The sequence below is a fragment of the Nannospalax galili genome, unplaced genomic scaffold (assembly GCF_000622305.1).
Source record: "Nannospalax galili isolate Female #2095 unplaced genomic scaffold, S.galili_v1.0 scaffold44, whole genome shotgun sequence".
Taxonomy (NCBI): domain Eukaryota; kingdom Metazoa; phylum Chordata; class Mammalia; order Rodentia; family Spalacidae; genus Nannospalax; species Nannospalax galili.
The window spans coordinates 1,964,838-1,978,874 of record NW_008355789.1 but is presented as its reverse complement, the minus strand read 5'-3'; the positions used below and the strand labels follow the sequence as shown (position 1 = coordinate 1,978,874).

Sequence of the window (14,037 nt, the reverse complement as noted above, 5' to 3'; positions counted from 1 at the left end):
ATGAGAAGTTAGAGGACTTTTAAATCTTCAGAACAAGGCAACCAGATTATCTAAAATACATTCCTAGGCCAGTAGCATTCTTTAAATTGTAGAGCTAAGAATAAACCTCATTTTATAACAGTGCTTGGAAGTATGCATGAAGCCCTGGGTTTGATCCCCCTACCATGTAAACTGGCCATGGTAGCACACACACCTATAATCCCAGCACTTAATAGGTAGAGGCGAGAAGATCAGAGGTTCAAGATCATCCATAGCTACATAGCTAGTTTGAGGCCAGCCTGGGATACATGAAATTCTTTCTTTAAAAAACATTAAAAATGCAATAGTTCATACCTCAAAATACATTCCAAGTAAATTAAAAGACTTGAGTGGAAGGGTACTCAGATAAACTAGGAGTGACACATGCTTCATCCTAAGTGAGAAAGTCACAAAGCAAGGAGTCTAGAAGACTCGCATTACTTTAGGTAAATTTTAGTGACTTAAAAATAAACATAATGAGGTCATGTTTTCTTTCTCAAAGTTTCTTTTTTGTATTTTTATAATGAATATGTTTAATTTGCAAAATAAGAAACAAATAGAGCCAGGCATGGAGGCATACACCTTTAATTCCAGGTAGAGGCAGGTGGATCTCTGTGAGATCAAGGAGCCTGGTCTACATAGTGAGTTCCAGGCCAGCTAGGGCTACAGAGAGACCCTGTCTCAAAAAAAGCCAAAAAGAAAAGAAAGGAAAAGAAACAAATATGTTTATATTTACAGAACCCCATCAGTGTATACTACTTTTCAATTAATGAGGGGACTTTTACACTGTTGGATTAACTGTGCTGTCTGTGTGCCATTGATTCTCCACCTGTAGGTTCATGGCATTAGAAATGACCTGTATTGTGTGTATGCTGCATCTAGTTCAGCCTACCAGTACCTTTTAAGTTCTCAGAACGACAACATTCCTCAGCTAAGTGATCTCCTTCTAGAAAGGACTAGACTTGCCTTGTGAGGCAACCACTTGAGCTTCCTGCACTCCTGACAGGAACCACACAGGACTGACTTGTTAATCCATTGCAGCCTTTGCGGCTGACTGTTTATTCTTAGGCATTGCCCTGTTGAAAGCTCTGGGTTTTTTGTTTTGTTTTGTTTTGTTTTTTTTTTTTTGGTCTTTTTGAGAGAGGGTCTCCCTATAGCCCCAACTGGCCTAGAACTCACAAAGATCCACCTGCCTCTGCCTCCCAAGTGCTGGGATTAAAGGCATGTGCCACCACACCCAGCTGAAAGCTCTGTTCTTTATCTGCCTAATTCTCTGCATCTTTATCCCTAGAGCTTCAAGGTAGAGTTTGCTTTAAATTGTGAGTTTGTTCCTGTTGAATTTCATGAAATCCGACAAGTAAAAGCCAGTTTTAAGAAGCTGATGAGGGCTTGTATCCCAAGCACCATCCCTACGGACTCAGACGTGACATTCCTGAAGGCCCTGGGAGACTCTGAGTGGTTCCCACAGGTAATGTTGGAGAAAACTTGTCCTATAACTCAAAGCCCCAAGTAGATGCACAGAACTAACAGAACCAAAACCTTTTCTTTCCCTCCACTCCATATCATTCTCTTTTGTTGTGTGTCCTCCGTCAAGAAACAGCAGCTTGTAAGCAGAGAAAAGGGGGGATTCTTGGATCACTTGGGTTTGATCGCTGTATAATTGAAAGTGCAAAGTTTTGCAGAAATTTTTTTTAATGTGCAGCAAACTCAATTACATGTATTTACAGAGTACCTTGTCTGCTGTCAAAATAATGAGGATCTAGGATGAAAAATTACCTCTGCATGATTCCACATTTACTTCTGCCTCTTCTGTGACTCTAGATTTTAAATTCACCCACCCCCGCCCCCACCAACCACCAGAGACACATTAGATGTCTAAACCTACCAAAGATCTGCAAAAACTAGGTACCATCATTCAGCTAAGTCACCCTGTGGATATTTCTAATTGAATTTTATTGAGAAATTAAGGGGAAAGTGGTTTTCCAGCACACATGTAACCACATTTCTTCTAAACCACAAAAAGAAAGGTATTTATGCATACATTTTAGACACTAACTCCAACCTGGCAAAGAGCAGCATCTCTACAACATAACCCTCCCCTGTGTATTCAGGCCCTGATGCTATGTTCATATTCCTTCCTACCCTGCAGGAAGTTCTAGTTCCTATTTTCTAGTTTCACAGTTTCTCTCCAAGCATCCTGCCTTCCTCTTCCTCCCAAGTGCTAGAGATCAAATGTAGGACATTGTGTATACTAAGCAGTACTCTATGAGTTACATTCTCCAGCCCTGCATCTTGTTCTCTTGAGCGAAAAGAATTATTTCCCATGGTACTTTGGACTAAATGGTAAAATCACCAAAAAATGATATCATTACTCAGGACAGTGAGTTTTGTCAGGGTACCTAAACTATAGACAAAGACATCTAGTTGGTCACAAACGTATCAGGATATATTCATCACTCTCAAGGTAGTTTAGAATGCTCTTGAATATCCACAAAAGAAGCTAACTGATACTTCGTTCTGTCCCTAAACTATGAACTTCAGGCACAGATTGCCCTCACTGCCCAACTCCTATCTGCATTTCTGATAGATTCTTCTTTTCCTTGTTGGAAAATGAACCTGGCTCAGAAATTAACAGATAAGGGTAGCTAATACTATTACCCCCTTGTATTAACATCATTTTAAAAGTAAACTGTTGAAACAAAAGCTAACCCCAAGAGAATTCAGGCTTATCAATGCCTGTGCAGTAGGAAGGGCAGTTGAGCAGACTTTTCTGTACCTTGCTGCTATACTTAAAATAGCCCAGTTCTGTTCAAAGTTAGCTTTACATTGCAAATTATGTCGTGTGATATTCAAATATTTTTAAACCTAGCATCTTAGACATTTGTTTTTGAAATCCATACTGTTTGTGCTCCCTAGTTATTCAATATGGATTTTGAACCACTTGGCCTGGCTTAAAAAGTTGAGCACAAATGTATATTTTCTTCCAGAGTAATACACAGTGTAAACAAATAAGAGCATCTTTTTTTTTTTTTTGGTCTTGTCTTTTTTGAAGCAAGGTCTCCCTGTAGCCCCAGCTGTCCTGGAACTCACTATGAAGACCAGACTGGCCTTGAACTCACAGAGGTCCACCTGCCTCTGCCTCTGCCTCCCAAGTGCTGGGACTACAGGCGTGCACCACCATGCCCGGCAAGAGCATCTTTTTAAAAATATTTTATTATTTTTATTTTATGTGTATGAGTGTATTGTCTGCATGTATGTGAGTGCACCCATGTCATGCAATGCTACAGCGGTCAGAAGAGGGCTTCAGATTCCCCTGGAACTGGAGTTCAGGATGGTTCATAGCCGCCATGTGGGTGCTGGGAATCGAACCCAGGTCCTCTGCAAGAGCAGTCAGTGCTCTTAACTGCTGAGCCATCTCTCCAGCCCCAAGAGCATCCTTTTTTGAACATATAATTCACTTACTATAAATTCATCCTTTTATACAGCAAAGTATTTTATAGTATTTCCCTAATGTTACATAACCATCACACTAGTGCCAGAAAATGTGGAGCATCTAAAATGGAAATGGTTGTATCATGGACAAACAAATCTGAAGTCCAATAACTCTGTTCAGAAGGTCAATTAGAATCTCAGTCTTAGCTGGGTGTAGTGGTGCATGCCTTTAATCCCAGCAGGCAAACACAGGTGGATCTCTGTGGATTTGAGGCCAGCCTGGTCTACATAGATAGTGAGTTCCAGGCCAGCTGGGGCTACAGAGAGACCCTGTCTCCAAAAAAAAAAAATCTCAGTCTCTTCATAGAATTAGAGATTTTTCTACTTTTGAAAAATTGGAGACTACCAGAGAGTGCGGAGTTTTGGCCTCTCTCTGACAGAGGGGCTGAGAATAGCAGGGGCCTGCCTGAGAGCCCCTGGATCCTGCCTCCACATGGTGGTGAGCTTCCCCTAATTTTGCCGTACCCATCCCCCTACCTGGGATTTCATGAGCCCCCCCCCAAGGCCCCAGGGCAAATCTGGCTTCGGTAGGCTAAGGCTGAGATCCTAGCAGACAACCTGAGAGGGTGAACTGCCTGAGAGTGCCCAGATCCTGCCTCCACGTGGTGAAGGAAGCCTGAGTGTACCTGACTGGAACCTGAATTGGGCTTCTGTGGGTACCCCTGAATAGCTGATCTGAAGCCATCAGTTCCCTCCAAATTAAACCTGAGAGAACCTGAACCCTGTACCAACCAGCTTTACATAATGAATAAAGGATCTAGGCACCCGGATAATACAAACAGAAGCATACTTCAACTTAATTCTCATATCAGAATCACAAACAACAACAAAAAAATTCACATGCCAAAATCACAATGAAAGAATAATAAAATGGAAAGCCAAAATACTATGTGCCCTCCAAACTCCACCAGTCCTGTAGAAGAGTTCTACAAGGAGAACCCACTAGAGATAACTCAGAACACATAACAGTCATAAACATGATCAAGGAATTCAATGAATTTAAAGAACACTCAAACAAACAAATCAAAGAACTGAAAGAAAATAGGGATAAACTTCTGAATGACTTCACAAAAGAGATAGAAACAGTGAAAAAAAACTCAGGCAGAAATGAAGAAGGAAGTGTAAAACTCAATAAGCCAACTTGAAACAACAGGGGAAAGCCTCACCTCTAGAATGAATGAAATGGAAAACACAATATTGACACTGGAGGATAAAGTTGAAGAATTGGACCACTCAAGCAAAGATTATGGAAAATTTGAAAAAACCCAGGAATGGACTATGCAAGAGATGTTGGACACCATGAAAAGACCAAATCTACAGATCATAAAAATAAAGGAAGAAGAAGGATTTCAGGTTAATGGTGTTGACTGAAGACATGCCCATACAAATACAAGAAGCACATAGAACACCAAACAGACAGGACCAGAAAAGAAACTCTCCACAGCACATTACAGTAAAAACACTAAACGTACAAAACAAAGAGACAATACTGAAAGCTGCAAAAGAGAAACAAATCACATGTAAAGGAAAACCCATTAAGATTGCAACTGACTTTTCAGTGCAAACTATGAAAGCCAGAAGAACCTGGACCAAAGTATTCCCAGATTTAAATGACCACAGATGCCAACCCAGACTTTGCACAGAAAAAAAAATGTCTATTATATTCAAAGGGGAAATAAAAATCTTCCACTATATAAATTCACAGAAAGAATACATGTCCACAAAACCAGCCCTTCAAAGAATATTTGAAGCAATACAGAGAGCAGACAGAGAAGCAACTATACCCCAGGGGCAACAAAAGAAAATAAATGTAAAATCTAGGAAACACAAAATTAGAGAACACAAACAGCAATCAAAATGATGGGAGCCAATACACATCTTTCAATAAAAACCTTAAGTATCAATGGACTGAACTCCCCAGTCAAAAGACACAGGCTAAGTGAATGGATTAAGAAACAAAATCCATCTCTTTGCTGTCTGCAAGAAACCCATCTCACCTTCAAGGACAGGCACTATCTTAAGGTAAAAGGATGGAAAAGAATATTCCAAGCAAATGGCAGTAAGAAACAAGCAGGGGTTGCAATTCTAACATCTGACAAAATAGACTTCAAAGTAAAACTAATCAGAAGAGATAAAGAGGGTCACTTCATTCTGACCAAAGGAACAGTTAACCAGGAAGAAATTACAGTCTTTAACATATATGCACCAAACTCTGGGGGACCCAAATTCATAAAAACAACACTACAGGGCTTTAGGACACAGATCAACCCCAACTCAGTAATAGTAGGGGACTTCAACACTCCCCTGTCTCCATTAGACAGGTCAACTGGACAAAGAATAAACACATCTAAATTAAATGGTACTGTACATCAAATGGACCTAACAGACATCTTTCAAATATTCCACCCAAGCACCAAAGAATATACTTTCTACTCAGCACCCCATGGAACTTTTTCAAAAATTGATCACATACTGGGCCACAAAACAAACCTCAACAAATACAAAAAAAATGAAATAATCCCATGCATTCTATTATACCATAATGTAATAAAGCTCAAAATCAACACTTGGACGAAGCCTTAATCACTACACGAACTCATGGTGATTGAACAACACACTCCTAAACAATGAGTGAGTCAAAGGAGAAATTAAGAGAGAAATAAAAGAATTCCTGGAATTCAACAGAAAGGACAATACAACACAACACAACCTCTGGGACACTTTAAAAGCAGTCCTAAGAGGGAAGTTTATAGCTCTAAGTGCCTACATTAAAAAATTAGGAAGAGCCCAAATAAATGACCTAACACTGCAACTCAAGACCCTGGAAAGGCAAGAACAAATGAAACCCAAACCCAGCAGAAGAGAAGAAATAACAAAACTCAGATCAGAAATTAAAGAAATAGAAGCAAAGAAAACAATACAAAGAATCAATGAATGTAAGAGTTGGTTCTTTGAAAATCTAAACAAGATAGACTCTTAGCCCAGTTAACCAGAAGAAAGAAAGAGCAAATCCAAATCAACAAAATCAGAGCTGAAAGGGGAAACATCACAACAGACACCCAAAAGATCCAGACCTATATAAGTAAATATTTTAAAAACCTATACGCTACCAAATTTGAAAATCTAAAAGAAATGGATGGATATCTAAAATCATGGGAACCACCAAGATTAAACCAAGAAGAGATCAACAGTTTAAACAGACCCATAACATATAAGGAAATTGAAACAGTAATACAAAGCCTCCCAACTAAAAGAAGCCCAGGCCCAGATGGATTTACAGGAGAATTCTACCAGACATTTAAAGAAGACCTCCAACCAATACTACTTAAATTACTCAAAAAGATAGAAACAGAGAGATAACTCCCAAATTCCTTCTGTGAAGCCAACATCACTCTTAATACCCAAACCAGGTAAAGACACAACCAAAAAAGAAAACTATAGACCCATATCCTTAATGAACATAGATACAAAAGTTCTCAACAAAATACTTAAAAACCACATACAGACACACATCAAAAAGATCATTCACCACGATCAAGTAGGTTTTATCCCAGAGATGCAGGGCTGGTTCAATATACGCAAGTCAATAAATGTCATTAATCATATGAATTGACTCAAAGACGAAAACCACATGGTCATCTCAATAGATGCAGAAAAGGCTTTTGACAAAAATTCAGCATGTATTTATGTTCAGAGTCTTAGAGGGAATTGGACTGGAGGTAACATACCTCAACATAATTAAAGCTATATACAACAAACCCACGGCCAACATCATTCTAAATGGAGAAAAACTGGAAGCATTCCCATTAAAATCAGGAACCAGACAAGGCTGTCCACTATCTCCACTCCTTTTCAACATAGTGCTTGAAACTCTTGCTAGAGCAGTAAGACAGGTGAAGGTAATTAAAGAAGTAATAATTGGAAAAGAAGAGGTCAAACTATCCCTTTTTGCAGATGATGTGATACTATACCTAAGAGATCCCAAAAGTTCCACCAAAAATGTCCTAGGAACTGACCAACACTTTCAGTATAGTGGCAGGTTATAAAATCAATCTACAAAAATCAATAGACTTTCTATATACCAATAACAAACATTTGGAGAAAAAAATACAGGGACATGCTCTCATTCACATAAGCTGCAAAAAAAATAAAATATCTTGAAATAAATCTGACTAAAGACATTAAAGACCTCGACAATGAAATTTTTAAATCTTTAAAGAAAGAGATTAAGGAAGACACCAGGAGATGGAAGGACCGCCCATGCTCATGGATTAGAAGAATTAATATTGTGAAAATGACCATCCTACCAAAAGCAATAAAGAGCAATACTGGGGGGATTACTATACCAGATCTCAAAGTATACTACAGAGCCATAGTCATAAAAACAGCATGGTGCTGGCACAAAAACAGACACATAGATCAATGGCACATCTTTGAAGATCCAAACCTGAGTACACATAATTTCAGCCACCTGAAGTTTGACAAAGATGCCAAGGACACACATGGAGGAAAGACACATCTTCAACAAATGGTGCTTGAAAAACTGGATCTTTTAGAAGAATGAAACTAGATCCTTACCTTTCACCTTGCACAAAAGTCAACTCCAAATGAATCAGAGACCTCAATGTGAAACTGGAAACCCTGAAACTATTAGAAGAAAATATTGGCAGTAACTTACAAAATAAAACTGTAGGAAAGGATTTTCTAAATTAGCAGTTGCTCAGGAAACTAAGAAGCTCATTAAACTAAGAAGCTTCTGTACAGCAAAAGAAATAATGTGAAGAGAAAGCCCACAGAATGGTAAAAAATCTTCACCAGTGACACATCTGACGGGTTTAACATCGAGAATATATAACAAACTCAAACAGAATCAAGAAACCAAATGACCCAAGTAAAAGATGGGCTAAAAATCTAAACAGAGTTCTCAAATGAAGAAATAAAGATGACTAAGAAACATCTCAAAAAGTATTCATCAGTTAGTAATTAGGAAAACGCAAATTAAAACCACCCTAAGGTATCACCTTACCCCAGTCAGACAGGCTAGGCTCAAGAGAACAAATGATACCAAAATGCTGGCGAGGATATGGAGAGAGGGGAACGCTCATTCACTGCTGGTGGAATTGCAAACTCGTGCAACCTCTATGGAAAACAGTATGGAGAACTCTTTAAAAACTAAAAATGAACCTACCATATGACCCGGTTATACCACTCCTTGGCATATACCCAAAGGACTCATCCTATTGTAGAGACACTTGTACAACCATGTTTGTTGCTGCCCTTTTCACAATAGCTAAGAGATGGAAGCAACCTAAGTGCAAGCAACATAAGTGTCTCTCAACTGACAAGTGAATAATGACAGTGTGGTACAGTTACACAATGGAGTTCTACTCAGTGGTAAAAGAAAGATGAAATATTGAAATTTGCAGGTAAATGGATGATGGATCTAGAAACTGTTATACTAAGTGAAGTAACACAGACTCAGAAAAACAAAGGATGTATGTTCTCCCTCATATATGGATCCTAGCACCAATTCCTTTCAAATTCCAGGTCCTTTTAATAGGATGATGCTATATGGCCAGGTGTGGTGGCGCATGCCTTTAATCCCAGCACTTGGGAGGCAGAGGCAGGGGAATCTGTGAGTTTGAGGCCATTCTGGTCTACAGAGTGAGTTCCAGGTAGCTGGAGCTACAGGGAGACCCTGTCTCAAAAAGACCAAAAAATAAAAAGAAATAAAAAAAGATGATCCTATACAGCAGTCCCTTCTGCATGAAATAACTACCATCATCACAACTTCAGCTGAGCCTGATCGCTAAACATTGTCACAATTGGGCTTGTTGATGGTTGTTGTGCTCATTCATTAAAGAAGGGCCAAGCAGGGTCATTGGACCCTCACCAGATTATCCAGCCACTCTTCCCTTCCAATTGTACGTAATTTGACCCTAATCACACATGGCCTCCAGGATTTGGGGAGGGCTAACATATACAGTCTGGGGAAGGCTAGGAAGAGAAGGCATGACCCATGTTGGGTAAAGGCTTTCCAGTGTGCATACCCTCAGGTCATACATACACCTCATCAACCCCTCAGTTATCTGGAAGCTTTTGAGAGGGATCTGACGCTGATTCTAACCAGTGCAACAGCTATCAAAATACATGAAAGCAAATCCTGAATCCATCACTCTAGAGTCCAGCCTTGGAAGACAAAAATGAAGGGGAACCCGATAGAGGGATGCTTTTGGAAACCCTTGTCAAGAAATTCCAATGGACTCTCACATGAACATTTGAAGATTGCCCTGTTCTGACTTTTTTCAAGTTCCTTGTCTAGAACTTGTAATGCTGATTACTCTTGCCCTTACATATCCTATTCATGATTCAAAGACTTTCTTTTCCCCCTCGAGCTAAGAGTTATGCAATTTGGGAGTCTTTTAGATAGACCCACTGAAGGGGCACTCCAATTGCCTCACCCTGTGTTCCTGTTCAGCATGGAAGAAGCCAGAGTGGTCTGTGTCCTGATTCCCTATTGGCAATTTGGGTAATTTCTTCAGAGGATGGTATGATGAGAATAGGAGGTAGGAATTAGCTAGGCAGTTAGGGTAAAAAGACCCCAAAGAAAAGTAGCCAGTTTCTTGGCTAAAATTCACAATGTCCTTGGGCCTCTTAGCAACTTACTCCATTCCAAAGGCCAAAAATATCAAAAGTATTTGGGAGCTTTTATCTAATCCTTAAAAGATTTTAGGGTTACCTCTTCAGAGGGGGGCATGTTACAGTAGCCAAAAGCCCCATAAAAATAAATAAGAAAGAAAAAAAAAGAAAAAATTGTATATTTTATTATATATCACCTGAACACATCAGGGTATTTTTACACAATAATGAGTTTCCTTATGACACTCTTACATGTATATTATGTATTTGGTCATATTCATTCCCAGTTGCCTTGTTGTCCCCTCTACTCCTGCTGATCCGTTTCCTTTTCCTAAGTCCTCCTGTTTTCATGTCTTTGTTTTTGGAGATTCAGTGAGATTCTTTAGGGCTGTTTATAGGAGCATGATGAGGGGTTATTTACAGGACCATGGGAACCTTATCAGTGGCTTTACCACTGAAGAAAATGTCTCTCCTCCCCTAGCAGCCATTAATTGCCTATACATCTTCAGTGGGGGATATGCCCTTGTGAGCCCTTCCTCCCTCGCTGACAGGACCAATCTTGTACAGGTTTTATGCAGGTAATCACAGTTGCTGTGAGTTCAAGAGTGCCATGGCTTTGTCATATCCAGAAGAGAGCATTACAACACTCTACCTCTTCCTCCAGGCTATTACATTCTTTCCATCCCTACTTCAGTGATGTTCCCTGAGCCTTGGAGGGGGTGATAAAATGTCCCATTTTAGAACTGAGCACTCAAACATCACTTAGTTTCATCACTTTGACCAGTTATATGTCTCTAAAATTACTACCACCCACTGCAGAAAGAAGTTTCTCTGACTAAAGCTGGACAGCACTAATCTGTGGCCATAAACACAGTTACTTAGAAGGCAGTTTGACAGATAACATGTTCACTAGTGAGGCAACAGCAGTAGAGCACCCCCTAGGACCTAGGACCTATGACCTCCTCAGCCACTGGCTTTTGACAAACTTTACACTAACAGATGTGTATTCCCTCCTGTGGATCTAGCCTTAAATCCAATCAGATGCAGTTGGTGACTCCTGTAACAGACCTGCTGCTCCAGCACCAGTGTGCATGATTTGCAAGGCCAGTTTCATCTTGATTAGGCAAAAAGTATTTAAAACGTTATATGGTTCTTTTGTTCAATAATTATCCCAACTTGTTTGCTCATCAAAGGTTGATAGCAAGTCTGCCTATCTTTTAAACATTTTTTTAATTTATTTTTTTTTAAACTTAAATTTTATTTTTTATTTTATGTGTGTGCATGTATTGCCTGCATGTACAGGTGTCGTACAATGCCCAAGGAGGTCAGAAGAGGCTGTCGGATCCCCTGGGACTGGAGTTAAGGACAGTTAGCTGCCGTGTGGGTGCTGGGATTCGAACCCAGGTCCTCTGCAAAAACAACCAGTGTTCTTAACTGCTGAGCCATCTCTCTAGTCCCAAGTCTGCCTATCTTATACGCAAGAAGTGCTTGGTCTGATTAGCTAGTGTTGCAACAAGTCACACAGCATGCGTGAGCTTTACAAATCAGGGAACTATTATGCAGGTACTTTTAATGCCATCAGAAATAAACTGGCCGTTGTATTAAAACATTTAAGTATGAATCATTTAGGACAGAAGAAAAAGCTGTAGGGATTTCATCGTCAAGCTGTTTCTTAAAAATGGGAATATTTGCCGGGCATGGTGGTGCACGCCTTTAATCCCAGCACTTGGGAGGCAGAGGCAGGCAGATCTCTGTGAGTTCAAGGCCATAGTGAGTTCCAGGACAGCTAGGGCTACAGGGAGACCCTGTCTCAAAAAGACCAAAAAAGTAGGGGGTGGGGGGAATATTTGAGGAAGGTGGGAAGAATTAAGAATAATACGAGAGTTTCATTTAGAGCCCTTCCACAGGGCTGGAGAAATGGCTCAGAAGTTAAGAGCTGGCTGACCTTGCAGAGGACCCAGGTTCAGTTCTCAGCACCCACATGAAAGCTAACAACTGCCTATCTGTAACTCCAGCTTCAGGGGATCCAGCGCCCACTTCTGACCTCCATTATATACACGCAGGCAAAACATTCATACACTAAATGAAAACATAAAATCAAAAATTAAAGTATAAAAGCAGCAGCAGTAGTCTTGCTGTTCACAGCTCTTACTAAAAAGTAAAATTCTGGAGGTAAAGAGATGGCTTAGTGGTTAAGAGTACTGGCTGCTCTTGCAAAGGACCAAGGTTCGATTCCCAGCACCCACATGCCAGCTAACAACTGTCCATAACTCCAGTTCCAGGGGAATCTGACACCCTCTTCTGACTTCCATGGGCATTGTACAACATGGGTGGGCTTACATACATGCAGGCAATACACTCACACTCACACACACACACAAAATAAAGACAATATGCCAGGCATGGTGGTGCATGCCTTTAATCCCAGCACATGGGAGGCAGAGGCAGGTAGATCTCTGTGAGTTCGAGGCCAGCCTGGTCTACATAGTGAGTTTCAGTAGTTTGGGGCTACAGGGAGACCCTGTCTCAAAAAGACCAGAAATTAATAATAATAAGTAAATAAATAGAATAAAATAAAAATTCCCCAACCTGAAAAAAGACACTTTGGTCTAATTGTAACCTCCGTCTCAGCTTCACAGGATAATGCAGCTGGCTGTGGTTGTGTCAGAAGTACTTGAGAATGGATCTTCGGTTTTAGTGTGTTTGGAAGAAGGCTGGGACATCACTACACAAGTAAATTATTATATATGTTTTCCAATGTTTGCTTTTATATTTGAATTTCAGTTTAGTTTTTTAAAATATTTTATTGAGCTTTCATTTCATACAATAGTTCTTAATTTTTTTAAATTTGGAAGTGATTATTTTGTATAATGACTAATGTGTTTATCAACAGAGAAAGTTTCCTACTAACTACCACCTGACAGTCCTTTAGGCAGCTCTGTGCAGTGAGGAATCAGCCATTCCATAGCTCTGGTTCAGATATCAGGCTTCCACTTACACAGAGTCACCATGTAAGCTTGCAGATAGAGCCTTTGACTAGCAGTGTGGGACACGGACCATCCTTGCTGGGTTCCCTGCTTTCTTTCTTCAGCTCTCTCAAAGCCCCATGTTTACTCCACAAAGGAAAAAGGAAAATTCGTATGAATGCCAACCACAGTAAGATATTAACATACTCCTGCCAAAGAGTATAATAGGTCTGAACTGATTACCCAGTGCCATTAATTAAGCTAGAAAAGCCACAGTCAGCAAACTGGCCAGGGAATCTTAATTCCCTGAAAGAAAGCACAGAGCCAAAATGAATTTGGTTTTTTGTTTTTTTTTTTTTACTGGAAAATGTTTAGAATTCATTTGATTGTCCATCCTGGAGCAGTTAGTCAACAGATTTGCTCTCTAGGTAACTTTGCTTGTAAATTAGCTATCATCAAAAGGTAATGCTTTTATCTTAGCAAGAGGACTTTTTCAGGACTAAAATTAATGAAATGTCCATCCTGCTTGTACCTTAGGTGACATCCCTGGTGCAGTTACTCAGTGATCCCTTTTATAGGACAATTGAAGGCTTCCGGATGCTGGTTGAAAAAGAGTGGCTCTCCTTTGGCCATAAATTCAGTCAGCGGAGCAGCTTGACCCTTAACTCTCAGGGTAGTGGTTTTTCTCCAGTCTTCTTACAGTTCTTAGACTGTGTACACCAGGTAAGTAAGGCTTAAAGTGACCTAATATGAAGGGAATGTTGTGCCAGGCACCTGCTGTCATAACAGCCACAGGACAAGCTGGACTCTTAACAGTAGACTCCTGGGAATGGAGAAGAAAGAGAACAAATTGGTTACTGAAACTACAGCCAATGAGCTGGCTGCTGGGTTCGCCCCCAAGTAAGAAAGTCAACATTTTAAA

General features: G+C 40.0%; 1 protein-coding gene across 4 annotated transcripts in view; it reads left to right on the top strand.

Moving 5' to 3' along the window:
• The window catches only part of Sbf2 (SET binding factor 2), a 412,775-nt gene that overhangs the window by 374,728 nt on the left and 24,010 nt on the right, over positions 1 to 14,037 (top strand). For all 4 annotated transcript variants that reach the window (XM_029556331.1, XM_029556330.1, XM_008853457.2 and 1 more), the window contains 3 exons: positions 1,310 to 1,486; positions 12,781 to 12,882; positions 13,653 to 13,838. In XM_029556331.1, coding sequence (XP_029412191.1) covers positions 1,310 to 1,486; positions 12,781 to 12,882; positions 13,653 to 13,838 — 465 coding nt within the window. The remainder of the gene's footprint in view (positions 1 to 1,309; positions 1,487 to 12,780; positions 12,883 to 13,652; positions 13,839 to 14,037) is intronic.